Source organism: Brienomyrus brachyistius, chromosome 6 (assembly GCF_023856365.1).
Source record: "Brienomyrus brachyistius isolate T26 chromosome 6, BBRACH_0.4, whole genome shotgun sequence".
In the NCBI taxonomy this organism is placed as follows: Eukaryota; Metazoa; Chordata; class Actinopteri; order Osteoglossiformes; family Mormyridae; genus Brienomyrus; species Brienomyrus brachyistius.
Genome location: NC_064538.1, coordinates 18,362,621 through 18,385,580, shown reverse-complemented (window position 1 = coordinate 18,385,580; position 22,960 = coordinate 18,362,621). Strand labels below are relative to the sequence as shown.

Genomic DNA, 22,960 nt, shown 5'->3' with positions numbered 1-22,960 from the left:
ATCTTCTTCTGACCACGAGCAGAGAGGTCCAGACTGTTCCCAGACAATCCCCTGAGACCAGCTTCAAGGGCTGAGCCGGTACTCACCTTCAGGCCGGTACTGGGCGATGATGGTGACCGTCTGGCCCGCTCCTTTGAGCGCAGCGGCCGCTTGCTCATGGGTGGCACCTCGTAAATCGATGCCATTCACCTGCACGAGGCAGACGGAAAACAGCACCATCACTGCACAGCACTAGAACGGAACATGTTCAAATCCCACTATGGAGTGTATTGCAGATATTCAAATGGAGTGCCCTGCCAAAGCTCTGCTGTGACATTAGTGAATATTTTAAAATGTAGACCACGTCCATGTGCTTGAATCCTAATCTAAACAAATATTATGTTATTTTGGAGAGCTGAGTGTCAGAGAAGGTTAACTGAAGCCTGCCTGAGGTCTCTTTCAATCCCAGATTGAAATCCCAGAGTTAAAGATGGTTTGGAGATCAAACAGTAAAAGAAGACCACAAAACTTACAAGCATACAAATTTGCCCAGGTGTGTTCGCTAACAGACGCAGTCTAAAATCACCTAAAATCAGACGCAGTCTAAAATCACCTAAAATCAGACGCGGTCTAAAATCACCTAAAATCAGACGCAGTCTAAAATCACCTAAAATCAGACGCAGTCTAAAATCATCAAAGGACAACATAACCAAACATTATTAACAAAGATGGAAAGAATATTTCACACTAACATAAAAAATCTATGGGAATCATGGAGATCAGGGGCGGGCAGACTGTCCTAAGGAGACCCAACAGTGGCATCCTACTCAGACTGACTAAAAATCACTGCAGTGAATTCCGTCACTATTACAGTCATGGGAAGCTCAGCAGCTGTGAAGAACCCTGAGACAGCATCACTACAAATCACCCACTTCACCCCACAGTCACTGGTAAGCCACTGGCAAACGGGTGGGCTGTAAGCTCACAGCCTGAAGATAAATGCTTTAAGCGGGAGGAAAATGTGACTGCAGGCTCGATTCAGCACAGGTATGATGAGGCAATAAAGTAATTTTCCATCCAGCCGGCTTATCCTGTTGTAGCAGGGAGAGTAAATGAATGGTATTTCACATTCTCTAACCCACTTTAGTCTTTTTCTTCATGCCACGCTTCCATACTTTCTTGTGTCGCCATTAATTTGCACAGATTATGACCTCGTTGGAGATGAGAATATGCTCATCAAGGAGAATCCTCCAAATTAATTATAGAACTAAGACAGTTTGTCTTTCTAAGAGCTTCCATGCTGTGGAACGGGACTGTAAGGCAGAGCAGTATAACAGCGCCCTCAACTGGAAATAAAAACAACAGCAGCATCAAACTTGGTCTTATGGCTCAATTTTATTGCTATACTGAGCAATATTTTGCTTATTGAGTTTGATGGCACGTGTTATTACATCTTGTTGCTGTTGAAAAGCATATTTTAAATCTAAAGTTTTTAAAACTGTTATTAGTAACAAAAACAAATTAAAGGATGATACAATCTTATTTTTATCTATACCTTTGATTGTGTGCTGCTTCGCTTACCAATTGACTGAACTTATTTACTCATTTTGGTTAAATAACACAAAATATATATACTTTAAACATTGCTTCTACTGGCACATTAGCATTCCATACCTCAGCATCGCTACCTTAATAATGCCACCATTATTTTTAAATAAGTTTCATTGATACATTAAATCACCTAATATTCAAACCCGTAAAATACATCCGAGCACAGCATTTTGACTTCAACAAGCAGATTCAGGTTAAGAGAGGCAGGCTCTGAAAACTGGACACAGTGAATCGAGAAAAATGAAGCAACTTTATAATATTTTATCAAAAATGCAAATGAAAGATGAGTGTACTTGGCATGCTCACCGTGAAAATAATAAACACAAAATAATACTAAAAATGTAGTAATAAAGAGTAAACAGCTGGAAGTACACCAAAGGTACCCCTACGCACGTCCCGGGCAGCAGTCCTACACGCCTGAGCTCAGGCTGCCGCAGTGGCCGCAGGGCCGTACTCACCGACAGGATCTGGTCTCCCCGACGCAGCTCCCCGCTCAGGTCAGCCGGCCCACCCGCCAGGATGAAGGAGACGAATATGCCTTCGCCGTCCTCGCCGCCCACGATGTTGAAGCCCAAGCCCGTGGAGCCCTTGTGCAGGACGATCTTGCGAGGCTCCCTGTACAGGCATGTCAGGTAGAACAGGTAGTCAGAGTCCGTGGGGCTCAGCATCTTCGGCCGGCCAGGGGAGACGTACACGCACGGCACACACGCCCGGCTCTCGTGCCCGCCTGCGTGCCCACTCCCGTGTCTGCTCTACCGATGGTACAAGCCCTACAGGGGATTGCTCTACTTAAACACCACTTGTCCCATTTCTGAGTCGTCTCCTAGAGACGCAGAGCCAGGTCCCTGTGCTGAGAATAACTGGTGTCTGCAGACAAGGACACCAACGCCACTCCCTGCATGGAAAAGCCAAACAGAAATCTTCTAGCACCTGGAACTAGTTCTCCGAGACTGAAGCGTACCTCGTCACCACGTCTGTTGATTATCAGCTGACAATACGTCAAGAATGGTACGTAACACGTTTTAGGTGCTTTATTCACTAAGGTGCTTAAAACAAAGCCACATTTATTGATATTTTCATCTTTTTTGGATGTAGAAATGGAAATGAATAGCTATCAGATAATTCTTTTTCAACTGCTATACCACAGTTCTCCACTAGTGTCCACCCTGCATGTTCCCAGGTTCCCTTGTGCTCAGTGCTTTGCATTGTGACAAACATGTCATTCAGCATCGCCTGAGCTATCCAGTTAGTGCCCATTCATTAGTGCGTGACAACTCCTAAAGCGATAGAATGCCTTTTAAATTTGTTTTCAATACCTGTATGAAAAACGTATGAAACATTTTCTCAGGATACCAAACAAAACAAACAAAAAAAAAGATAAATAAGGTGGCGCAGGTACTTCTATTTTACACCAATAAGATCATGCACGCTTTCCCACCCTGTGGTCAGCCTCATAAGGCAAAACCATCGCAGAAGGGGGATGCGGAAGCTGACAGCCTGAGACCTTTTGGATAGTTCCTTTTCTATGAAGTGGCCAAAGAGGCTTTTGTTTTTGATATGCACAGCTCTCTTCCTCACACCGAGTATCTCCTACCACCCAAGCTGAGCTGTCCTTACTCGGGGCAGACAGGCAGCCCCTGACTGTTCACCCTCTGGCACTTCTCTTAGCCCACTCTAAGTTTTTTGAAAGCGCTTTCTGGCCAAAGCTCCTTCCCGCCTAGCCACAGCAGCGAGGCTCGCAGCCACAGAGTGCGCTCGGTGTGACATTTCCTTCGACCTAGTTGTGGAAGTGTAGCTCCCCCTGCAGGGCCTCGCTAACTGGGCCACCACTTCTTCTCGTCCTTCCGCCCCAGCCCACCGAGTACTCGATCTAGCCGGAAACCAAAGAATTCCCCTCACATGGCTCCTCTTTCTAAAGGCAGGGACACCCACGTGCGTACATGTGCGGAGGAATGCAGAGAACCCTCTAGGCATGATAAGTACTGGCACGCTGTCTTAAAGACAATACTGAATGCAACTAGGGTGAGTATACTTTATTAATAGCTCATCCACCATCCGCAATCCGTAGAAATATTCAAGTGAATTTGCATTAATAAAGGATACATCCAGACACTGTACAAACAGAAGTAATGAATTAGATATTATGTTGGTAGGAAACTTGTTATCGCGTGCAGGGTATTTTAGTAATCTGATTACACCTGTGCTGCTCCACCACTTTAAGATGCATATTCCAAATACGGCCACCAGATGGAGGCACAGTGCAACTAATAGATTGCCTTAACAAGATGGACCTATTTTCAATAGCCACATACAGTGGCACACACACACAGTTTTTAAATTAGGAGAACAAAAACACATTCATCCTCAGCAATGGAAAGCCTTTCCTCACTCCGTTAGTGACCAATAAGGATTCAAGGATGTTTTTTTCAAATAAGTTTTGACCACTTTGTTCAGCTCGTCACTTCGTCTGACCGCTTTGTTTAAAGTACAGCCGACGTATTCCCAGGTTATAACACTCAACATGCTGTAACAATTAGTGAACTTGCAAGAATACAAAATAATTCAACTACTTAAAAGATTTTACCGACCACTAATTTCATTGTGCAGTTTTTAAAAATTCCCTCGATGGTCTGGTCCTGTCCTGCTTTCTAATGTGAGTTTTAAGGCCAATAAAACGACCGATCAGCCGTGTGAGTCGTTAGGTTCAGCTTTGAGCATAAAAAGGTGAATTTGCCTCTGTTTTTACCTCTGAATTTTTATACTTCAAATATGGTCTCCGCACAGCTGGCTGTTACGGAGAATAAAGACATTAAATGCATCTCTTAAGTGAATCCTTAAGAATTTGTACATTTGCTAATCACGTTGTAAGTAAGATGTGACGATTTAATGCATATGTACAGTTCCCATGCCGACCCATGTCCTTGTATGTACCGCTGCTCATTCTGTCTGGTCTGGCCTGACCTCTTTCATCCAGTTTGATTTATTCCATTTGGAAGCCAACCAAAGTTCCACATTCCGCATCGTCCCCTTTGAATGGGTACGGCAATGTGTCACTTACCAAAAGACTGCCTGGAAATGTCATTAATTGTGGCTACTTAAAATATTATCTAACAATGTCACGCATTCTCTGAACGTTTTGAGCCAGTTGCTGTGCTTATACGTCGCTGGCCAATCTTTCTGATTATTTTTTGTGGCTAATGTAGCCCTTTGCTTTACTGTTGTGCTGTAAATCCTTCACACGTTTTTTCTTTTCCTCGGTAATGTCAACGAAAGGTATATCAAAAAGTGTTTAACATCTAGAGCAATTTACTTCCGAAAAAAAGATTTCATTTTTCTCCAAGCTCAGAAATACAAATTTTATAGCAGGTCCATTTATTACTGAGCTGTCAGCCAGTTTTATAAATATTGCAGATTGCATGCCTGGAGATCTTTTATTCATCTTGTCTTATTTTCAGCATGTTGGCATCTGAGGCCCTGACTATGACTGAAATAACAGATGGCCTCTTATCCACAGTTATTCTATCAGAAAATTCACGATGTCTGGGTCTTAAAAGTGGAGTTTGGCTTTTATACCGGAGGCCATTCTGCAAATCCCCCACTTCCCCATCCAAAAAAATCTAGGAATATTTCAAAAATGCAATATGTAGTCATCATTAAGAAGGAAAATGAATACTATCATTTACAAAATCCAGCAATATCAATGTCTAACCCCAATCCTAAACATTTCCCCCATATATGATAGCCTGATCGACATTTGCTTCATTTCACTGGTGATTCCATCCATGCAATTTGCTATTAATGTATCTCTACAGCCCTCTTTCTAAAATGTCCCGAATGTAGATAGGGGATTTTTTTCACTCGGTAAACATACTACTAACAATACATTAACAACAAACACAAAAATATATGACCAAACTTTAGATCCCACAGACAACGTATCATGTTCCATGCTAATCAAATTCTGTTCCTTCCCAACTTAGTCTGATCAAAAAAACAAATTAATATTCTCCTTTCCATCAGAAGTTACGATCTGCCATTTTATATCTGTGGTTTGACCTTTAAAAATCACTCCTGTCAGAGTCCTTCAGCTCCCATGACCTTTTTAGAGAGTAGAGAGCTCCTTATCATTACCAGCTAGCTATAAGATGTGTAACTCGTTAATGTCCTTTACAGCACCCCCCAGTGTATCACGTCTAATTCAGCAGAGATGTTACCCTCCCGTCTCATTACCGAATCTCAGACGGTTTCAGCACTAAATGATAAACACCTCGGTCTATTTTCAGCTTCAGTTACACTTTGCCGTTCTATGCTAATATCGCTATTGTCTAAGTCTATCATCTAAGTCTATGATCACTAGGCTGCCATCTGGACAGCTTCACCCCCTGGACACAAGGAAGAATGTCTTGAATGTCCTGAATACTTCCAGAAGACATACCTAGTTTGGCAGAAGGGGTCAACATTAACTGAGATGCCACCCCACTACAGACGAGATGGCCCATGTTGCCACCCACCACCCGAAGCAGCACGCGGACCAGTCAGGAACAGCTCTCGCACTGACCAGCCTATCACACACTTTCCAGGGTCATGAAAACGCTGCAAGCCCAAGGACTGGCAGGAGGCGTCACACTTCATCACATGACCGTTTCTGTCCAGTAGCCCGCTCACGTTCCGCTGGTACAGCCAGGAGCTCTGACAAAGGAGCTGCTGTGGAGAATCACCATTCGATCACCAGTGATCACTATGGCAACTGGGGCCTAACAGGACGGCGAGGAGCCAGACCGCTAAAGATGCCCAACTTGAACTTGTAATCTAAAATTTGAAAAATGCCACAAGGTGTGGATAAAATTCAGAGGAAAATCACAGAAGAAGCGTGAGTTTTAAAGGCCCCCCTAAGGCCTCTCAGCCAGTGCTGGATCATGGTCCTTTAAAGTCCATGGGCACATGTAAATTGAATGCCCCCCTACCAGATGAATGAAGGGGAGGGAGTGCTCTATATACGTTAGAGGTAGGATGATAAAGTGATATTAGGACGTGTCGTTTTTTTCTCACGCAGTGTGATACTGCACCAATCTGCTGACGGCTTACATTCCCAATGCAGTTTCGCCACCAGCATAAATCGCCGAGTCGGACGACACAGCAGATATCCTGAATTGCTTTCTCGCACGTTACTTTAACTTGTAACACAAATGGCATGTATATCGTGCCTTTTTACAAAGATGCAAACTGGCACAAATCTACTAATTTAGCAGATACGTCCCGAAACACATTTTCGTTTCAGACGTACCCTTCCAAATCACGTAGTATTTTGATGTTTTAGAAAACCAGAGATTTTTTTTATTGATAGATATTAAATTGAAGCTACAAGTAGTTAGGCTCCAGTCTAACATTAGACTAGTTAAAAGTTACAGCAGAGTACATTTCTATGCTGTAATGTTAGCCAGCTAGCTGTGATTAGATTAGTCTCAATTTTATTGTCACTGCATAAGAATGAGAACTCATACAATAAAATGCAGTCTGGCATCTAATCTGAAAAGTGCACAGTAGTGCAAGGTGCATTAAACACTATGTGTGTATCACACGCACACACTCACATACACGTACATATATGATATATGGACAAAAGTTTTGGGACACACCTCTTAATGAATTCAATGAATTCAGGTGTATCATTCAGATCTATTGCCACAGGTATAGATTGTCATGCCTTTAGGTTTTCAAACATTTGTGATAGAATTGAACCGTGATACTGTCATAGGATGCTAGCTACACAATAAGTCAGTTAAAAAAATTCTTTCCCTGCTAGATATTACACAGTCAACTGTAAGCGGTATTATTGCAAAGTGGAAGCATTTAGGAACAACAGAAACTCAGCAATAAAATAGCAGACCGTGTAAAGCAGCAGAGTGGAGTCACCAAGTGCTGAGTGCATAGTGCATAGAAGTTGGCAACACTCTGTTGACTCAGTAAGTGCAGAGTTCCAAACTTCCTCTGGCATTAACCCTAGCACAAAAAAACGCACCGGGAGCTTCATGGAATGGGCTTCCATGGCCAAGCAGCTGCATGCAGCCGTCACATCACCAAGTGCAATGCTGAGCATCAGATGCAGTGGTGTAAAGCAGTGTTTCCCAACCTTTTTTGAATTGTGTACCCCCTGAGAGATTTTCTCATACCACAAGTACCCCCTTTGTCAAATGTGTTGATGATTAAATAAAAGTAGAACGTACAACTGATTATCAAATTTAAAACATTTTATTAAATCTCCATAACTTGAACATTTAATTCATTAAGCAACACATCCCAGATAGATTTTCTTTCTATACCAGGGCACAGCTAATGGAATGGCTGATAATATTTACCCATCATCAGGGAAATTAAATATAAAAATTTTTTCCACGTACCCCCTGTAATGTGCTCGCGTACCACTAGGGGTACGCGTACCCCCGGTTGGGAATCACTGGTGTAAAGCACGCTGCCACTGGACCCTGGAGCAGTGGAAACGTGTTATGCGGAGTGATGAATCGTGGTTCTCTGTCTGGCAGTCCGGTAGATGAGTTTGGGTTTGGCGGATGCCAGGAGAACATTACCTGCCTGACTCCATTGTGCCAATTGTAAAGTTTAGTGGAGATGGCTGGTTTTTTCAGGGGTTGGGTTTGGCCCCTTAGTTCCAGTGAAGGGAACTCTTAATGTTTCAACATACCAAGATATTTTGTACAATTCTGTTTCCAACTTTTTGGGAACAGTTTGGGGAAGGCCCTTTTCTGTTCCAGCAAGACTGTGCCCCAGCGCACAAGGCAAGGTCCATAAAGACATGGTCGGGTGAGTTTGGCGTGGAAGAACTTGACTGGCCCGCACAGAGCCCTGACCTCATCCATGTCAAACAACATTGGGATGAACTAGAAGGGAAATTGTGAGCCAGGTCTTCATGTCTCACATCAGTGCTTGACCTCACAAATGCTCTTCCGGATGGATGGGCAAGAATTCCCACAGACACACTCCACAATCTTGTGGAAGGCCTCCCCAGAAGAGTGGCAGCTGTTATAGCTGTAAAGGGGGACCAACTTTGTATTGAAGCCTATGGATTTAGAATGCGATGCCATAAAAGTTCCTGTAGGTGTGATAACTAAGTGTCCAGATACTTCCGTCCATATAGTGTACATGAAATGCATAAAGTGGTGCACACACAGAAGCCATGGCTGCATTGCAGCCAGCTGGATGGAAAGGGGATAGCACACACATCTACAGTCCACAAACGTTCATTCCCATTCACTGGTCTGGTACACATCAATCAGGGATCACTGATCCAAGACTCCGCTAGAGAACCACAGGGGAGAAAGGGACCTGATTCTATTTTGAGTGATACAGACTAGATATGTTTGCCGAATGTCACTCCAGCACAGTAAAGAATAAACTTTTTTTTTAGTATAGATATGCTGCAAATCAACAATACGGGATGGTAACTGATGAGGTCTACAGGGATTCCGAAGAGCTTTCGTAAGGTTGCCGCAAGTCAATTGGCCAACGAGATGGATCAATAACCTGATGACTTGTAGGTTTTCATTAAGCGTATTGACTCACACAGTACCCGCGGCCACCATTAGCGGGTGACCCCCCCCCCCCCCCAGCATCCCCCAATGTGCCACCCTGAAGATGGGACCTTTCAGAGACCAAGTGGTTGACCTTTTCACAGCGTCCATGTCAATACTGTCATCCGTCTGTCAAATCTTCTGGGCTGACGAGAATCTTTCATATGTGCTGACAGAAGTCTTTAATACTTTTTATACTCTCCCCCTCAAGGAAGATTAAAGGCCAGCTCTCTCATTGCCATAATGGCACTGTGATAAGCCCACAGATATGGCTGAGCCACCGACAGACATCAACACTCAGTCTTCAGCTTCACACCAGTATGAGTCACTGACAAAAAAAAATGCAGGTAGCATGGCTGTGAAGGACCCAGACAAATGATGTAAAGGTTGTCAAGTTTAGGTCCCAGATGAAATGAGCAATGAATCCACATAGGACAGCCACCCACACGCATGGCACTCAGAGACAGGCAAACAATGCCTTTAGTGTTCCAACTGTGCTTGGCAAGGGGGACAACAACAGCTCCAATCGATGTGCAAGTTATAGGCCCAAACGATTTAAGGTGCCATTAGGTATGCCATGCACACATGAATGTGCTGGACAGACTGGGAAAGGGTTAGAAACCCACATGATCATTTTAGGTCTCATCAGTAGCCTCCTGTTGAACCTATTAGTAGGTACTTAATCCAGGTATCTTGAGTGAAAACATCCAATTGGTTTCATGGGCAACATTTTCAGTCTCAATAAGTGTGTCGGCTATGGAGCGAAACAACAAAATACTACAGCTATTAGGTGTCCTGTTAACGGTACAGTCCCCCCCCCTCCCCCCTACAAGCGGTTTTGTTTGGGGTTAAGGGGGTGGGTGCAGTTTTATAATATCACAGCATGTCCCAACACAACTGAACTTTCTGAATATGACGAAAGAGGCTGAAGAGGTTGTCTAATTATTTCCCGGTTCAGTGGAGCAAACTGCTCACCAAAAGTAAACTCCTCGGAGCAGTAATTGGATTATAAAAACAGGGGGAGATTCCCACTGCTTCGTGCACGCCACCGTGGGGTAGAATTCGCCGGCAGATATAGCTGTCATTCTACTTGAGGCGGGGTGTTTGGGAGTTTGTGCAACCGTGACCGTCTTCTCAGGAGTAGTAGGCTATTTGCTGACACCTTAAACAAAAACAATAAAAAATGAATGTGCTTGGTTTGTTTGGTCGCTCTAGGGGATTTTGCTCTGTCTGAAATGATTGCTGGGAGTAAGAGAGAACCAGAGCTGGAAATTTCAAGTAAAAAAGTACACACACATATATATATATATAAATCAAAGTGGTCAGACATCAGCTGTGAAATAAACCTCCAGTTTGATACTCAATATGTAAATACTGCCTACAAAAGAAAAGCTCAGAAGAATGACGCTGCATTAGTTCAAAACTGAACCAAAGAAACTTGTACAGTAGGCAGATTTCAGCAGTGCAATTTGTATACAATCGATATCAAGCAGACTTGCTATACAGTCCTTCATTTTAAGTTACTGGGAACACCAATCAAATGTAGAGGCATTGAGCCACTCAAAGAAGTGATGGAGTGATAAATATTTAAGAGACAGTCAACACAGAGACCGGACATCAAAGGGGTGTGTTGCTCTGCAGGGCTGGGCGGATTTCTGGCATGGTGCCCCAGGGCCAAGGGCCCACTCATAGACAACTATGACGCTCCGTTGAGGATGGATGTCTGGAAATCATGCACGATGGCCTAATTCACCCACTCCGACAAACCAAACCCCCGTGAATGGACGAACCCTCCTTTGTTGCCGATGCAGTTTCTTAGTCACAAATAACAATTCCCAGGCAAACAACTATCTTACAAGAAATACATTTTATGAATTATTCAAATTGCTTATATATAATACAATTTAAAGCATTCCCCACACAAAAAAAATATCAAATAATTTCCCCAAATCTTTCAAATTGCTATTAATATAAAATCAAAGACAATACATTGTCTTACAAAGTGTAAATCTAGCATTAAAAACCCCTAATTAAAATATATAGCACAAAAGTCTCTCGCCGAGTCTGAGTGCAGGGGTGCTGTTCTCAAATGCTAATTATTCACTATCCCTAGGCAGGCAATTAACAAAGGCGATAAGTTACAAGAACGACTAACACCCAACACAGCCTGCAAGCAGAACACAGCAGAAACGGCAGGCGACAGCCTGGTGCTTATCGAAAGAAAAATATCAGCCGTGCTGCGGTGCCGGAGAAGCGAGCATCCTTTGCTCGCCTGCCGAGCAAATCCTTCACCGCCTTAAGGAAACCAGGGTCCTTCCATCAAGGCCACTCAACCCACATGCTGGGGACAAGGACAACCAAAGAAGTGGTCCGGATGATACCGACGCAGGCATTCAAAATCTAATTTGCGTGGTATGGTAACCATGGTAATAAAACAAAAACGAGCGACAAGGTGAATGTTCATACAACACAGATCTAAATTGAAAAAAGGACCAGAACAAAACCTCATCGCCGATCAATATGCCAATTTAGCGACAAGAGTTATAAGCCGTGAGTGTGTTATTCTACAAATGGACAGCTCAAGTAAGATGAAAAAGTGGGGGGGGGGTGTAGATGGAGAGGGAATGTGGCAGCCAGAACAGGGCATGCTAGCATGCACCGGATGATAGTGGGGGGGAGGGGGGATCAGTACCTGGTGATCTCAGAGTCGGGGAGCAGGCCTACGTGAAAGTGAGGGAAGGGTATGGAGTGCAGGATGCTTTTGTCGCACTCCAGGGGGGAGTAGTGGCGAGGGGAAGCTGCTCGGTCACACAGTTTGTTCACAGTGCTGTAAACGGGCTCTGGAGGCCTGGCAGCGGGCACAAGCACGGAGAAAGAGGGAGAGAGAGGGAGAGAGAGGCGTTAGTGTGGCAGAGGCAAGGGGGTGGGGGGCAGACAGGTCAGGGGGGAATCCGAATGGCATGGGGTGTCTCCCATCCTGCCATGTTAGCCGGGTAAGAGGTCTCACGACCGAATGAACCAGATCGCGGAGCTCAGGTGACAAGTAATTCTTTGGCACAAAAGAATCAAGTCAGAGAATCTGTGATAATCATCCAAAAAAAAATCACTATTTCATGCATCAACGTTACCATCGGCTTAAAGGTGCAGCTATAAACATTTTCAGGACGTGAAAGAGGAAACACATGACCCCGAGCGAGAGTGACTCTTATTCTGTCGCTTAAAATCCTGCTTTTGCTTTACACTGCAGAACCTGAGACATTCCAACGATGTTTCAAAATAAGAGTACCAAAATGCTCTTGAGCAAGCAGGCCACGGACATGCTGGCACTGTCAGCATGCATCACACCTCCCTAACCACCCCCCACCCCCCAACACCCTTATTCCATGCTAGGGCTTTCTGTCGCACCATGTGTAAAGCTCTGAAAACCTCGCCATCACTCTCATGTACTACCCTGAAAACAAAGTGATGGCTTTGTTCCAGAAAGCTGTAGGCGTGAAGCGGACACAGGGCAAAATGACATGTGCGACAACATGCATGACTCAGAGATGGGTCTGTTTTAATAGTCCCGCAAATCCATCCTCCCCCTCATAGACAATGGGGCCTCCGGTTGGTCAAAGGAAATCAGCAAAAGCATTCGCCATACAGTCGTCCGATTTCTCACCTCAACTGGAAGTGCTGAGAATCAAACCTGTGACTTTCCCCTTCATCTAATGAGGCATTTCTGACCAGAAGGGAGGGGAAAATAATCGGTTACTGCCATTATATTTAGTCAACAGAAAGATGTAATCATCCAGAGAGGCTTATCAGGCTTTCAAATAAATTACTTCATTCATTAATGTAGACTGGACTGAGGATGACTTACCTCACAAACTTCATGCAAATACCGACTGAACACACCCACGCATTTCATACCACTCAACAAGAAGCAGGCACAGAAATGCATGCAGGTTTCCCTGAGGGTTTAACCTCAGACAAGGGACACACGGCACACAGATCAGGACAATCCACAGGAGACGTTACTGAATGGCCGTCAAACAGAACAGACATGAGACGCACCTTGGAGACACAGACTCACAACATCTCCACGGACAGAGCAACCCTGCCCTGAACATGAGAGAAACTATGACGTTTCAGCTCATTTCACACTTGATTGTTCGTCATATGACTTGGCGACTGAAAGCGCTTTGTTCCCTAAACCACATACTACACTACATACATCAGGACCAGTTTGCATCAGTCAGCCCAAGGACAAATACCCCATGGAGTTTACTTAGTTTCATTCAATGAGCACTAGGTTAAAAATCCATCTACCTTCCAATAGCTTATCCTGGTCAGGGTCATTGTGAGGTCAGCAGCCTATTCCAGGCTGCCCAGGGCACAGGGCTGAGGTATACCAGTCTAGGGGCGTTTCCCAGTACCAAAAACGCAAAGATCGTACTTGTGGTCTTGACAGGACCGGTCTTGCTAACCTGCCTCCCAAGAACGAACTTGTGGCTTCTGCAAATCATGGGATTGGTCTCGTTTGGCGAGGATGCAGCCGAAGTATCCTTGATATTTTGGAGTGACGCAAGACCAACATTCAAGGATTTTTACCGTCCTCTTGTTCTTCTCTTCTTGAATATTGGAACTGGTCCCCGGCAATGGAAGATGACATTAAATGGGTACAGGAGAATCCACGCGCGGTCAAGGGCGGATATTAAGAAACCGCCTGCATTCTCAGAAAAATAGGGGAAAAATTTGTACCTTTGCTTGTCACTGGGGCTTTACCCTCAAGGGTCTGGCAATTGTACCCTTAGCTGTTGGTAATTGTATCTAAGGTACAGAAATGGACTCTGACTAACATCCTAAAGGTAAAAACATCATTAACGTACCATCAATGGTACAGAAATGTTCCTTAGAGTCCATTTCTGTAACTTAAAAGGTTCAATTACCTACCCTCGAGGGTTCAGCCCCAGTGACAAGTAAAGGTACAAATTTTTACCCTTTTTTATGGGTAAAAAACTTATAATGTTGCCCTGATTCATTCCAAAATATGCCCTCATCTTCTCAGCTCCTCCTTTGCACGCATCACAGAAAGCTGCCGTGATCATGGGGGAGGAGCCACGCCCACTTTCGTTCATGCCACTGCTGATTGGACACTTGGGCGGGCTGAGGGATAATGGGCGCAGAGGTGAGCAACACGACTGGCTAATTTAGTGCATATCTGCTCTGGTGGCAAAATATCATCCCGCCTCAAGCCATGTTCATGCATCTGACCAGGTCATTATTTCACATGAGCTTAGTTCTACAACTGAACACAAATTCACATTATACGCTCATTATTAACTCTGCAGGTCCACGTCTGCAGTCAAGTCAACCTGGCATTGTTTTCTGATTACGCGGTGGATTTGTAATTAACTTTCTGGCAGAGTGAGTGCTCTCTAAGATTCATTCAAGTCAGCACTTGGCTAAAATTTGGTCAATACACCAGAGTCGCAAAGGTGGAAATCGATACTGAGAGGATAACGAATCATCGACTGACCTTGAATTTAACTAAACATTAAACTTTGATAGCAAAAGTGAAGGTATTAATGTAGTACTTTCATATTCTTCACAAAGAAGAACAGCAATTCGAGAAGAGCCGTGCTCAGAATATTGAGCTGTTTCTTTGGGCATGTATCCATCCATCCATCCATCCATTTTCCAAACCGCTTATCCTACTGGGTCGCGGCGGGTCCGGAGCCTATCCCGGAAGCAATGGGCACGAGGCAGGGAACAACCCAGGATGGGGGGCCAGCCCATCGCAGGGCACACTCACACACCATTCACTCTCACATGCACACCTATGGTCAATTTAGCATCTCCAATTAGCCTCAGCATGTTTTTGGACTGTGGGGGGAAACCGGAGAACCCGGAGGAAACCCCACGACAACATGGGGAGAACATGCAAACTCCGCACACATGTGACCCAGGAGGAGACTCGAACCCGGGTCCCAGAGGTGTGAGGCGACAGTGCTAACCACTGCACCACCATGCCGCCTTTGGGCACGTATTTTACTTTAAAAACCTGATCAAAGATTCCATATTAATTATGGACAGAGCTGACCAGGACACTTGCAAGTGAGATTTCCTAAGTCTTGCCAGTTCAGTTGGTTAAAGACTGGCTCTATAAATGGCTGATAGTGCCACAACCTCATCACAACGCCTCAATTAGTTGCTTTTTGTTTCACCGGGAGAAAACAGAACAGAAAATGGGCCCTAACTGCTTCTAAGACAATTCGAACATCAAATTGAGTTTTGACACTTAAAATTACCACGCTGTGTGTGACTCTTTTTATTATAAAATGATATGATGAAAAAATAGCCCAAGTCACCAACTGAGTATTTCCAAGAGTTTGTCTACCCCCCCCCCCCCCCCCAAGCTTTAACCTTGGAACATTAAAAGGCACAGCAGCCCGCCCTCTTGCAAATGTGTGCTGTTTATCATTTTTACATCTCCATTTTTATGGGAATGCAAAAAAGGTCGCCCCAAAGCGAATTTCGGTCCCTCTGCTGGGATCGATCCAAAGCTGGCATACTGAGGGGTCCTTTAAAGTAGAGGCCTATTTCTACAGGCAAGTCGATCTCAGACACAGTTTTAGGTATAAAAAAAAAATCCCCCACACTGCAGAGGTAATGTCCTGGTTGTCCTCAGTCCATCTTATCCCACTGAACCCTTCGGTCATGTCGCTGCGAGGGAAGGGACTGTGTTTTGACAGCGTTGTGTACACAGCTGAGACCAAAACCAATCTGCTCGCCTACTTTTCATGCAGATCACGTATAAAATAAACAAATGTGTTCATTTTGCTGCTTGAACACACAGGCGAACACATTACGCCTGTGCCACTAGGGTAATCCCCTCAGAAACGGAACAAGGGCCAAAACAACACAAAACTCTTGTCAAATGCGGCATGATTGTTTACTTTGCATTCTTTTATTTTATTTCCTATTTAGTTGTACCTATTTGTGGACCAGGTTAGGAAACAACAGGCTTGGTGTTTTTCTTTTGGCTAAATGAAGTTTGGAGGTGAAAAACACGTCAGTAATGGAACAGCTGATGACCACATTTCAAAATTTCGCTCCACACAACTAAACTGCCTGATGGGCGATGCCTGTTGTAAGCAATATCTTACATTGCATGCTTCTAGATGGACCAGGTTCTAAGTAAAAGAGGGAGGAAATAAAATGCAATGCATTTCAGCTGTCTTGTCTAATGAGCTTTGATCTATCATTCTGAGTCAAAGGTACCAAGGTGATCTTGCTTCAGTTCCCAGAGTCCTAATGAGCACATTGTCCTCACTGGCAGCTGGGAATTCAAACGAATATCGTAACAGATGGAAACAAAACACAAAGAACAAATTGCCGTGGGGGGGAGCGGGGGGTGTCTATTCCAAATCACTCTTGTGAAAGAGTTTGGAATGCCCCTGGATTTTCACAGACAGAAACATGGGGAGGGGGACCGTGGGGGACACAGAAGCTACCTGGGTCTGTTGTTTAGTAGAAGGGGAGGTAATTACCGTAAGAAGGAAAAACCATCCAACCTGTTAATATCCTCTTCCCCAAGTATATGCTTGGGAATTGGGGAATACCTTCCTGGTGAGATTGGGGGAAGACTGGACTTGTATTCCAGCGTGCCATTGTTGCCGGGGGAAGAAATATGATTTTCCATGGCTGGAGAAAAAGCTGTGAGAACAGAACAAGGGCACAAAGCGTGAAGCTGATACACAGAGAGTGGCAACTCACACACGATCCAGTATAGCGCAGCTGATTGGAGCTCCTTGCTCAATACAGAAAGACCTTCCGGAATGGCTAGAATGAACTTACGGTGGGTGATGTCTGGAGGTCCATAGGGGTCAGCCAGGTAGACGCTGGTGGGCTTGCCCACCTTCAGGTAAACCACATCAGACGTGTTCTTCAATATGGCCACGGCTTCTTCATGAGTCACCTCTTCCAAGGTGTAGTTGTTGACCTATGAGGGTTCGTGTTACAGCTCAGCCCCGAGTTATCCCAGTCAATCAGAAACCAGGCCCCCTCACCCAGTCAACTGAGGCAGGGAAACCCGCTTGTAGCATAATGCATGACGGAAGCCAGTGTGACCTGGCTGGGTCTAATCTAGACTGGAACATTACAGATGGTCAGGCCCTGACTTACAGGCTGGGATGAAGAACCTAAAACTAAAACCTGTGGGAACGTCATCGACTATCTGTGACTGCAGACTGACTTTGTACCAAATAAATAAAAAAATAACATAAAAACACCCACAAACATTATTAATATGTTAAAATAAGTTTTATATGTAAATATATTCAGAATACACTAAAGTCAAAACACTGTTTGCTCCAGGTATAAAATACAACTGTATGAGAAAGTCTTAAAAATAAATTCCTCCAGGGAAAAGGCTCAGTGATACAGATTTAATTAAAAGGAAGAAACTTACAGGGTCGTACCATTACAGGCAGGAGGTAGGGGGGACATGGGCTACACTCACCATGAGTAGCCGGTCCCCGACCTGCAACCGGCCATCTTTTTGTGCTGCCCCTCCGTCAATGATCTTGGTGACATAGATGCTGTTGTCTCCGGGGATGTGCTGGTTCCCCACCCCTCCAGCAATGCTGAACCCCAGCCCTGAAGGCAAGCATTGGGTCGGGGGGGATAGTTACTAACTCTAAATTAAATTATTCTGAGCTGGTAAAGGATTGTATGTATAAAAGGCTACAGTATAGAAAGATTTCATGAAACCTAAGGATAATTAATAAAAATTTGGAACAGTCATTAAAGAATTAAAGCCAGATAATTGCTCGATAGATGATGGAAAAGGGCATTTTGGTCTCTGAAGATTCGGCAAATTGCTATAAAACAGGGACTCCTTGCAAACAAGAAAGACAGAAACAGAAACACTTCTTTCATTTTAAAAACACTTCCTTAAAAATGAGGCAAAACGGCAGGCAGGAAGTGAGACCCTCCTAACCGAGTGTGACAATTAAGGGCTGCTCACATTATATTCGGCTTTAAACGGATCCAGGAGCACTTTTGGAGTCTTTAATTAATGCAGTGTCATGTGGGGGGGGGGGGGAGGGGGGGGGGAGCACATCGCTGATGCCATAGTACCCTGGCTCGAAATAAATAGGTGAGATGCTTTTTATTCCACCCAGGGCCAGGACGTCAGACACACTCTTGATGATCTCCAAGGCTCTGTTCTCCTGTTCTCTGTTAGTCAACCATCTGTCTTAGAGTGCTACCTCATCTATGGATGCAGCATTTTAACTGGATTATATTACTTAGTATCATTTGTCACACACAAAAGACGAAACACAAACTGGTTGTGAAGGGCCCACCTTCCCAAAACCATTATCAACATCTCTGTTTCCCCATCGCCTGGATTTATGAATTAAACTTTGCCTAAAGATGACAAAAGGAACATGATCATGTGAGCATTACTACCCAACCTAATGGAATATTTTTTTTTTTTTAGATTTCTAACTTAGCATCCCGGCTAAAAATAAGCTCGTCCTGCGAAGTGGGCCGCAGGTGGGGGAGCAGGTAAGGTGGCCTACCCTGGATCTGTTTTAAAAATACCCCGTGCCAACAGGGGCACATGCAACATGACGCCGCACTGACGCTCTGGCTTAGCTGTGCGACACAACCGAACGCAGACGAAGAAGCGGGAAGTTACCTTTTGGTCCTTTGATGAGTTTGATCTCGATGACGGTCTCCAGCATGGGTCTCCGCCGGCGCACGTAGAGTCGCACAATGGAGCCGGCCACCTTAAGGGCCTCCACAGCCTTGCTGTGCGATACCTCGGACACGTCGGCGTCGTTCACTCTCAGGATGCAGTCGTTCACTCTGCGGGGGCGGGAGGAGGGAGAGGTGACTGGGCGGAGCAGTCAGGAGAGTGGGTGGGTCGTTTGGCTGAAAATCCCTAGCATGTTGGCATGAGCCTGGGCCCCAGCTGCGAGCCACCCCCCCCCCCCCACCCATCCCATCTCCCTCCGCCGCCACTAGAGACAGAACCCTCCGGATGAGAGTGTTAAGGACTCAGCCGGAAATGGAGCCCACACACAGCCAACTTCGCACTGCTCGCATCCGGAGGGGGGAGACAGCAGGCTGACATGCCACCGGCCTCCAGCTGCATACAATCAGAAGGGGGGGCGTTACAGTTGCGCTCTCTAGGACATCAAGCTCCTGTATTTGGCCACAGAGAATCATCACCCCGGCGTTCCAGGGAGTGACAGCTGTTTCGAGCCCCAGAATGTCACTGCCAGTCAGGGTGCCCCCCAAAAACGACAGCACTGGTCACGTGGTACCAGAGCTGAGCGCTTCCTTTAAGTGGGTCACTGAGCTAAACCGATTACTAAACCATGTGTGAAGCTGCTGCTTTAAAATAAACGCTGCACATTAAACAACATATGATCACAAATAACGTAAAAAAAATTACATAAAATATTTGCATGATTAATTAAAAATTTGCGTCACTACTTGTGCAATTACACTAAACAGAATTTTAAGCACAGATTTTCATCACACTTTTTACATTTTTATGGCACAAATAACACTTAAAATTTTGGCAGAATCCACTCAATGTCATTTAAAAACAGGCCCTTTCCCTCGATGCAGTAGTTTCCTCTGCTGCATGAGACAACAGACCGTTAATTGCGAGGATGTTTTATTCTGAGTCCATCGCATGCAAACCTCTGCAATGTCAGGCAAAGGTAAACAGAGAAAACATGTAATGTAATGGGTTTTCTAAATTACGTCCGCTCTTGAGGAACGATAAATTTAAGGCAGTTAGCATTTCATTGGATTAGTGTCTTAATCAGACCATTTTTCAGGTCCTTGTATTAATAATAAGCCGAAGGTATGTGAGCTGCATAAAACAGGACATAAAGTGGCACAATGGCTCTCACTGCCATTCTCTTACGATGGTGGCCAGTGCCACTGGGGCTCAATGTGAGCAGAGGACAGAAAAAGTTTACTGAAAAGTCCCCTTGAGATACCACACCGCCAGGTCAACAAACTATGCGATGACCCACAACTGCACAGGACTATACGTCACTGAGCCAAGGGAACCATCTGTGGTGTCTCCATAGCAGAATCCAAGCGAGGCTAGAAATTCTCTCATATGCGAGTGCAGATGGGTGAGGCAGGTGCGGCATAGAGGAGAGCGTCAGGATCTACTACTCTACAGCTGGAGTTTCTATGACTTGCTGACTCCAGACTAAGGCCCTTTCACTTGGCAAATCTCATCACATAACGAACACACCTGTAATCCACAGTTTAGTATATGAATCCTTTTTAATCCGAATTTTGTTCAGGCCCTTTTTCCAACAAGTCATCACATAAGGAATAAACCAAGAGCACAGTCTCCAGTAAACTGTGATTCTACGTCTGTGTGTGGCATCCAGAATATAAACGTAGCAGAAGAATGCTGTCCCACCCTCCAGGTCATCCAATGGGCTTTGACTGGGTGGGGGGCGGGGGCTCTTGGATAGCTGCTGTGCTGGGAGCCACATGAGTGTGGTTTCATGGACTCACTGACTGTAGCGCACCGGTTCAAAGGGTGGAGGACTGGTCATATCACTGTTGGTTACATAAGAACATAAGAAATTTACAAACGAGAGGAGGCCATTCGGCCCATCGAGCTCGTTTGGGGAGAAGTTAACTAATAGCTCAGAGTTATTTAAATCTTATCTAGCTCTGAACCCAGGGTTTTAGCTTGCACTACACTAGCAGGAAGATTATTCCATACTCTAACTTCACGCTGTGTAAATAAATGCTTCCTCAAATTCATTTTAAAAGGTTCTCCCACTAATTTCCACTTATGGCCACGAGTTCTAGTATTTAAACTAATGATGAAATAGCCATTTGGCTGAACAGCATCCAAACCTGTTAGAATCTTATATACCTGGATCATGTCCCCCCTTAATCTCCTTTGCTCAAGGCTGAACAGATTCAGTTCAGCTAACCTCTCCTCATAAGACATTCCTCTAAGACCAGGAATCATTCTCGTAGCCCTACGTTGCACCCTTTCCAAGGCAGCAATGTCCTTCTTAAGGTATGGTGAGAAAACCTGCACACAGAATTCTAGGTGGGATCTTACCAAGGAATTATATAATCATAGCATCACCTCCCTTGACTTAAACCGCACACACCTAGAGATGTAACCCAACATCCTATTGGTTCTTTGAATTAGATTGTTAACCCCAAATTGCTCTAGCACTGCTGTAAAGACGCTGAAAGTCCTTCACTCTGACGGCAAGCTTTGTGCTCAGCTGTATCTATGCGTTTCATAGGTAGATGACATGGGAAAATGAAAGACCTCTTATATAGCTGTACCTGTGTAAATATCCAATAGAGTATCATTACGTTCACAGGACTGGGGTTGTGTTTTAGGGAGTGTAGTGAGACTGACAAACATCCCCATAGGTTTAGAGCCCCCAAATCCCTGCCTGTATTTTATAAGAACTGACAGAGATGGGGGAGATTTCAGATGGAGTATTGATGTTGTTTGGATGCTGTTATCATGCCTTGTGCTGATGTTTTATAATGAGAACTAAATTCACAAAAAACAAACAAGCAAAAAGAGAATCTGAGCCCCCCCCCCCCCCCCTTCGGTATACAGTGCTCACAGAAAGTCTTGGGAGACTTGCATAATTCAGTAAAAATTTTGCAAACTTATTGGCTTTATAAACAAAAATCATTATTTTATTCACATTAGAAACAACTAGTAAAATCATAAATTTAATGATAAATTTAAACCTAAATTTCACTGACAAGCAGACTCATTGGCTGTTTTTTAATTTGTAACCCTCTGCAATGCCATAAAATACCAAATACTTGTGTCTAGTATCCCTTTGGGCGCCAATGACTACAATTGCAATTATCTGCAAAAAGGCTAGAACAGAACTGAAGGAGTCAGTCAAAAACTATGACACTATGATATGTGTAGATATGATAAGCACTGATTTGTCAATTGACTTTTGTTATTAAGCCAATAATTTTTACAGAATTAATCAAGTGTCCCGAGACTTTGTGTGCATGAAAGTGACAGTCTGACTGTCGCAATCGACTAGGAATGTCTAGAAAACAGGTCTATTAGCACAACAATGCTTATTGATGCCGCTTTCAAAATAATCAAGTGTAGAAGAAACATATTTGGGGCATATTAATGGACAGAACATGAAAAGGCCTCTCAGGGGGCAGGGAACTACAATTAATATCTTTAAAAGCAAGCAAAAAAGAAAAAAGTGAATCATCGAGGAGTGCATTAACAGTGATCACCAAAAGCCATTAAAAAGGCAATGTGATGTACTGGTCCTAAAAAGGTGCCTAAGAATCGGGGGAGGTAACTGAACTGAGCAACCACATTAAGTAAGACCTTCGAGACTCGGACAGAGGGAAATTATTTCTTTCAATACAAAGCTACCTGCAGAAGCGGCTAAAACCACAATGATAGGCAGATAGGCGACAGGAACGAGACCGGGGAGTTACAGACAAAAGACCAAGGAGCTACAGACCTGAGTCGACCATCCTCAGCAGCTGCACCACCTGGGATGATCTTGGTGATGAAGATCCCTGGATCATCCCCAATGTGGGGGTTGTCTGTCCCTCCGGCGATACTGAACCCCAGACCTGAGTTACCCTGAAACAATCAAGTCAGATATTGCAAATGTCACCTTCAGAAAATCATTATTCTGTAAACCTGAAATGTACTGTAGACAAACATTATTGTGCACCGATCACAATTAAAAGCGAAGCAGAATATCAGAAAA

At 44.4% G+C, this 22,960-nt stretch overlaps 1 protein-coding gene across 13 annotated transcripts in view; it reads right to left on the bottom strand.

Moving 5' to 3' along the window:
• dlg2 (discs, large homolog 2 (Drosophila)) overlaps nucleotides 1–22,960 on the bottom strand; it is a 214,765-nt gene that overhangs the window by 42,591 nt on the left and 149,214 nt on the right. For 8 of the 13 annotated variants that reach the window (XM_049017487.1, XM_049017488.1, XM_049017497.1 and 5 more), the window contains 9 exons: nucleotides 22,706–22,830; nucleotides 18,865–19,034; nucleotides 17,680–17,816; nucleotides 17,016–17,160; nucleotides 16,709–16,874; nucleotides 12,835–12,894; nucleotides 11,866–12,021; nucleotides 2,049–2,205; nucleotides 87–189 (listed from right to left, as the gene is read on the bottom strand). In XM_049017487.1, coding sequence (XP_048873444.1) covers nucleotides 87–189; nucleotides 2,049–2,205; nucleotides 11,866–12,021; nucleotides 12,835–12,894; nucleotides 16,709–16,874; nucleotides 17,016–17,160; nucleotides 17,680–17,816; nucleotides 18,865–19,034; nucleotides 22,706–22,830 — 1,219 coding nt within the window. The remainder of the gene's footprint in view (nucleotides 1–86; nucleotides 190–2,048; nucleotides 2,206–11,865; nucleotides 12,022–12,834; nucleotides 12,895–16,708; nucleotides 16,875–17,015; nucleotides 17,161–17,679; nucleotides 17,817–18,864; nucleotides 19,035–22,705; nucleotides 22,831–22,960) is intronic. The other 5 variants (XM_049017491.1, XM_049017493.1, XM_049017494.1 and 2 more) reach the window with 3 other exon arrangements.